General features: G+C 33.6%; 1 protein-coding gene across 1 annotated transcript; it reads right to left on the reverse strand.

Moving 5' to 3' along the window:
* Window positions 1–2,546: 2,546 nt before the first annotated feature.
* LOC130048131 (N-acetylglucosamine-1-phosphodiester alpha-N-acetylglucosaminidase-like) lies at window positions 2,547–6,300 on the reverse strand. Its single transcript, XM_056144421.1, has 4 exons — window positions 6,116–6,300; window positions 3,622–3,686; window positions 3,342–3,482; window positions 2,547–3,201 (listed from the first exon to the last, which is right to left on the reverse strand). Exons 1-4 carry the CDS (start codon window positions 6,208–6,210, stop codon window positions 2,903–2,905), a joined length of 600 nt encoding a protein of 199 aa, XP_056000396.1. The 5' UTR covers window positions 6,211–6,300; the 3' UTR covers window positions 2,547–2,902.
* Window positions 6,301–6,636: the final 336 nt, after the last annotated feature.

Raw genomic sequence — 6,636 nt, forward strand, 5'->3', positions numbered from 1 at the left:
AGAATAGCAAACTAGATATGGTTACAGGGTTTCAATGCATAAGAAGAGATACACACATTTTGTATTGTTTTTAATTACATAGCATAATTTTGGTATTTATCAGGACATCTGTATAATCACTTCTCATCAATCATTGAAAATGAATAATGGCATAAACTACGACTAATGGCATACACTACGACTAATGCACTGATATTCAGGTTGACACACGATACCCAGGTGGCAGTTAAGAAAGATATACATGTACTTCTTGTTCGATGTCATTTTCGCTTTCAAATACGAAACACATTTTCATAAAAGTCTTTACCGAAAAAGTCCATAGTCCACTGTAGAGTTTGAATATAAAATGGCCCTATCCAATATTCATCGTTACGAAAAAGAGTACGCTACTGACGACTTCTGTTATAATCTTTCAACGTCCTAAAGATAATGTCGACCAGTAAATATAACGGATGTTCTACATTATTTGATACATTTACGAACATTCATAGATAGCCATATTATTAATGTCTGTGTATTGAATCCTTTAGAATTGAAATAAATCGCGATCGCTATAGATTTAGAAATATTTCAAATTGCCTGTTAAGAGTTAGAATGAGAAACTAAATAGAATTTAATTTATCTATTAGTTACGTGATTTATAAAGATACATATATTCAACAACATAGTTGTATAAATAAATCTAGAGAACAAATCCAAGTAATGATATTGAACCATAAACTAACAAATCATACAAAAACAAAACATGATGTTAATTGCGCATCAGTAAGGGGTAATACTTGCAAACTACTGAAGGTAACGGGTGTTAGTCAGAGTAAGTACATTTGAATTCATATTGCTTTCATTTGCTATAGACATACATTGTAAAAATACCTTGTGTTTATGTCATAACAGTAGATAAAAAGGTGAAAACAACGGACAGCGATCATTCTCATAACTTCTATACGGAATACAAAATAGAGAGCTGGACAAACACGGATATCTGGATGTACCAGAGTTGGGATCAGATGCTAAGGGGATGGAATGTCAATCAACAACGAAACTAGCACAGACTATGTATTCAAATCAAGAATGTAAAAGATATCAAAATGTTTTCAGTTTTGGTACATATTTTATATAATATATCCTGTCGACATGGTAATGCAGCAATTGTCTGGTAAACTGGTAATCATAACATATTATAAAAACTCACGTTGGTTTCTGGAGAAACGTTTTTGAAAATTTTCAGATGCTGTGTATTTTAACACTTTGTGCCTCTTTGTTTAGAATTTTACCGAATGAAATCTACTTTTAACTTTCCTAGTTCAGCGATAGTACTTAAAAAATATATGCTTTGGCGTATCAGAGACACAGGGAAATTATACTTCTTCATTTCACTTGTCTAGGCCAAGTGTAAAGGTACACAATTTTACACTTATGCTGCAATCATACATGTTTTGGCGAACTTTTGGCCTATATAAGACTTGGATATTGGTAAAATCACCGCATGTTACTAGCACTAAAAGAGCAGTCGAGTTTGGAGGAAGTAAATATATTCCAATGTTTAGTACAATGATACGCCATCAATTGCCTAAGCTGATTTAAATCTCAGGGTTCTTGTACGATGATGGCATGGGTAGAATATCGTCAAATGTAAGCATAAAGCACAGAAAAAACTTTATTCCAGACGTAGAGCGGTAGCACGAGTGCACTGATAATTCACAGTTGAATAGTTTATAAGATAGAGTCTGCGTAACGATGTCTTTAATTTTATTTTAAGTGCTGAATCCCTAAAACTTGCGAGAAGTAAAAGGAAACATGTTTTAAACATATGCTGATCGTTTAGATCCTGGCAATTAGGTACAGGTAATCTAAGGACTATCTACATAGAAAATCGCAAAATTCCCGCTCAGGTAATACATCTTTTTCTCAAGGGCCTAGTATTTAAAAGTAAAAAATGAAAGTTGCACGTCTTTCAGATAAGACACTGAAAACCAAACGTTGGCACGATAAAGAAGGTATGTGCTATGAACTTAAAGGTGATGGATACATGTATGTCTAATGTCATTGTAATATGATTTAAGTGACCTCTACTTGCTGCTTTGTAAACGATAAAATGTCGTATGGTCAGAACTGCTAAGGAGATTCGCCCAACAAAAGAATGTTTGAATTAAAGTCCTGTTCCGTTGTTTAAGACCGCTCTGTTTGGGTCAATCTAGATCCCCAAACGCATAACTTGCTCTCAAATGATTTTTCACTTTCAGGATATGGTGGTCCTTAACCTTTAACTAGACATGTAGGTAGATAAACATGATCGGATAAGGAGGGGGGAGAATGTGTAAATTTTAATGATTTTAGTATTTGTGTCTGGAATTACGTACTTTGCACATTGATCTACTTGATAACGAGTGCTTTGTACATATTTTCCTTTTAAGTATTGTTGTTATGCTAGATGCATGTAGTTGAAAATAGGTACATTATATACCCTGGGATCCGTCTTTGCTTTATTCTGAAATCAGCATTCTCTTTAGGAGTTATAAGAATAATCACCACTGAAACAAAGACTATTTCATTAGAATATATATTTCAATTTTACAATTCATTAAGCTAGTACGTTTTTCAATTGCTTTGGTACTGGAATTGTAATCCTTTAATGCTTTTTTATAATACAAGAACACTTTCTTCAGGAAGTATTTGCTTAGTTTTTCTCTTCTCTGCACAAACATGGACAAGTGAATATCACTGTGGAATTGGGAATGATATACTCCTTCATTATATGTACATTGCATAAGTATCAATGTACAATATACCATGCAATGGCGTTTTCTGATTGATAAGTGTAATTCACAATTTAGTAAACTGGGCACTGTCTGAAAATTCTGGTTTTTCTTGGGTTCTTTTGTTACTCGTCACGAAGTTTTCCTCATTTTGGAAGAACAGTTTCTTGCAACATTTGGCTTTCGTTGACTTGTTCATATATAGGCGATTCATTCTGTAAAGTACCATCTCCGTCATGAAATCTCTCTTGTCTTCTATGTTTAGTTATCATTAGGATGTGCTGAGTAATTACAAACAACAGTGCTACGATGAGCAGGGAACCTCCGGTTACAATAACTATGATTATTGACGTATTTCGGACTGCTATTCCTGTTGTATTGATGTCGGCGACTTCCATCATTTCTAGAGTTGTACTATCAACTAGTTTGGTGGAAGACATGGATGCTTGTAAAAAGTAAAAAAAAAAAAAAGGACATGAAGTTTTCCAACACTGATAAACATATTTCATACTTGTAAGCAAAAATGATCGTGTGTTTTATATATGTTGTATACGTAATTCAGAATAGCATAGTTTAGAACTTTACCATTTTGGTCTGTTAGACATTCCCCAGTAATATGGTGACACTTCTGACACTCCTGTGGACATACTGATTCACATTGTCTTCCAAACACGCCGCGGGGACAGTGATCAGAACAGTTGATGCCTGCAAATCCTGGATCACACTCTAAAAGACGATCATTCAGAAAATGAAATTATTGAAAACATTGCAATAATTTCAAGATACAGCAAATAAGGCAAAGTTATTTCACAATATATCCGCGATCTGCTTAACAAACGATAAATGTATCATACATATCACCTACGGACACATTCTTTTTTCTGATCATCCCAGATCGTATTACCACAACAGTTACTTTTACCATTGACCCTGAAAATAGGTATTTTTCATTCAAATAAACTTTCTATTGATATTAGTTTCATATACAGATTAGTAGATTCAATTTAGACTTTAGGGCAATTTTGTCTTGTACAATGATAATTGAACCAATGTGTTGCCCTAAAGGAAATAAAAAATAATAAACATTAATGGTATGCCAGGGGTCGTAGCATGTACTGGATCTTTGGAACTAAATTTGCACTTGCTGATACGGCCTTCATGTCGACGACATGTCATGGAACTGTCCTTTGATTGACTTATATAGTATAAAATTGACATCATAAATTATTCTATCTATCGAGCAAAAACGATTTATAGTGTCTTAGTAATGTATAGCGCTCAGAGCGGGTGTAGCCGTTCGACAGGGGATGTTTTCTCCTCTTAGGCACTTGATCCCACCTCTGGTGTGTAAGGGGTCCGTGTTTGCCCAGCTATCTATTTTGTATTGCTTATAGGAGTTATGAGGTTGATCGCTGCTCGTTATCCTCACCTTTCATAGAAAAACAAACCTATTTGAAATTGAGTCCGAAATCCACGTCCGGTATCTGCATCGAAACACATAGAATAGGTCTATCTCGGCAACACATAACACATCTTCCTTCGGATAGCGTCTGGTATTACATAATAGTCGAGGATCTTTCGGATAACCTTATATTTACTTTTTGAACGTTTTGCCTTCGCTATCTCTACGAATTGTAACAAGCATATCCTCATGAATTCAACGCAGTTGTGAACAATGTTTGCATTTATCTAGATAATTAAAGTACGTCTATTATAACTACTGAAAATTATAACAGAAAAAAAAACCCAGAATGGAAAAAGACTGTTCGTTATATTCTCCTTTAATCAAATATATTTCATTTTTGAACATACATGAGGGTATGAACTGCGAAGTTTTACACCAATACTCTTCATGAGGCGCGTGATACATGTAGTTCCACGAAAAGTAATGAACATTGTTCGCATCTTCACTTTTTGTTTTAAACAAAGGCTGTCCTGTGTCAAGGTAGGCTTTGTCATGATAAAGATCATTCAAAGCCATGATCACAAGCGCTATGAATAATTCAAACTCTGCGAAACTTCACCTAGAGCTAGTAACGACTCATCACGAGCGAAACTAATAAAAAAAGAGAGAATAATATCGAATTATATCTAAAACAACAAATTGATAAACCGAAAACCTCTAGTTAAAATTGGATGGATTTATGACTAAATAGCCAACCCTCGCATAAATTAAAGATAAACAGATTTACGAGAGAATTAGTAATTTTCGTACATGGATGTCCAGTAACATGCAATTTCTATGACACAGTAATACCACACAATCATTTAGAATTGTGCACTTGTAAAGCTTATGTATATTTTGTGTGTAGTTGCTTGTGCATTGCTAGTTTTTTTTTTATCTGTGGATAAATGTTTTATGTCATAAACAAAGATGTTGTGCAAAAATTATGGCATATCTAACCATGACTACCGATGATATTACGTGAATCTAGCAACATTTAAGTAATTAATATACAGGATGGATCACTTAATGAAATGTGTCACTACACGCTGGCATACTTTATGAAAAGCTTCATGAAGATATGTCAGCATTAAGCGTTGCAGTTTATACGTTCATGTATATTCATAAATGAAGTTTATTTATTTCATGTATTTACATTTTTCTTTCATTTCTGTCGGAATGTCCAGCCGTTGAAATAAACGTAGTATTTTTATCTGTATCCATACGTGCATTGTTTACAACAGGAGGAAAAAGCTATCAATACAATTTGTAGAAACATCAAGGCAAAAGATCGGAAACGCAAATATCTAATGCTAAATTTTCACAAGGTGTAAGTGCGAGGTCGTTATCCTTATTTCCTAAAACTGTGAACTTGACAGATTATTCGAAGTCAAGATTTCATTACTAGACAGATTTTGAGATAGATCACTGTTCGGTATCATTGCGAACCAGGTACTACTGAACTAACAAAAATATCACAGAAATTTTCTTAATCTATTATTACTATATACACTCTAGAAATTCACAAAATCTTACTCTCATGGATGCTCGTCTATTTTTTTCTTCTCGTTTTATTTATAAACTTATCTACAATGCAAACTTCTTTAGTAATCACGATAATCCCATTTTTGACTTTGATGTATATTGAAGCTTTTATTCTTAAAATGGATTGAAATGTATTTAGGGATTGAAAAAAAAGTAGTTTTTGGAATTCAAAGAGCAATATATACAGAAATCCTGATGCAAGTATGTACTTTATGTGCGGTAGAGTGAAATAATCATCAAAGTAAACACATCAAAAATCATTCTGTTTACGCGTCACCTAAACTATGCGTTATTTTTTGGCGTTAAACGCCCACGCAATTCTGTTTCTACATACTATTTCGAAATATAATACATGTACATTGATACTTACACTTCTATGCAGATACTTTTTGTTGCAGTGGTTTCTGAGGACGCTAATTCCTGAGTAAATAATTTCAGAATTATGAAAAACTGAAAAGGTGTCATTTTTTGTCGACAAATAAGAATCGACTTTAATAGCTGTTGCACAATAAACGATCTCCTACAACTTCATCTATTGGAAATCAGTTCCAGACTGGGTTATTTCCGGTTTCAATATGCATTGGTTTAAAAACTGACTTTTAATTGTCACATGCATAGTATCATGCTTGATTTCCTGAAATTTGAAGGAAATGAGCTCTCATCATTGAAGCACAGCATCGTAGGATGCTATATCGGTGTAAGAACTGATCAATTACATGTTTCATTGGTCCAATTATCATGTATTTGTTTTTACTTAAATCTATCCATTTTCGTGTTTTAAATGTCGATTCAAATCTCAAAAGGGTTAGGAAATGAGTACATTTCGTAGTATATTCATATCTTTCTGTATTGTCATTATATTATTTATGATACAAGTACTATATCTTCATA

The sequence above is a fragment of the Ostrea edulis genome, chromosome 7 (assembly GCF_947568905.1).
Source record: "Ostrea edulis chromosome 7, xbOstEdul1.1, whole genome shotgun sequence".
Taxonomy (NCBI): Eukaryota; Metazoa; Mollusca; class Bivalvia; order Ostreida; family Ostreidae; genus Ostrea; species Ostrea edulis.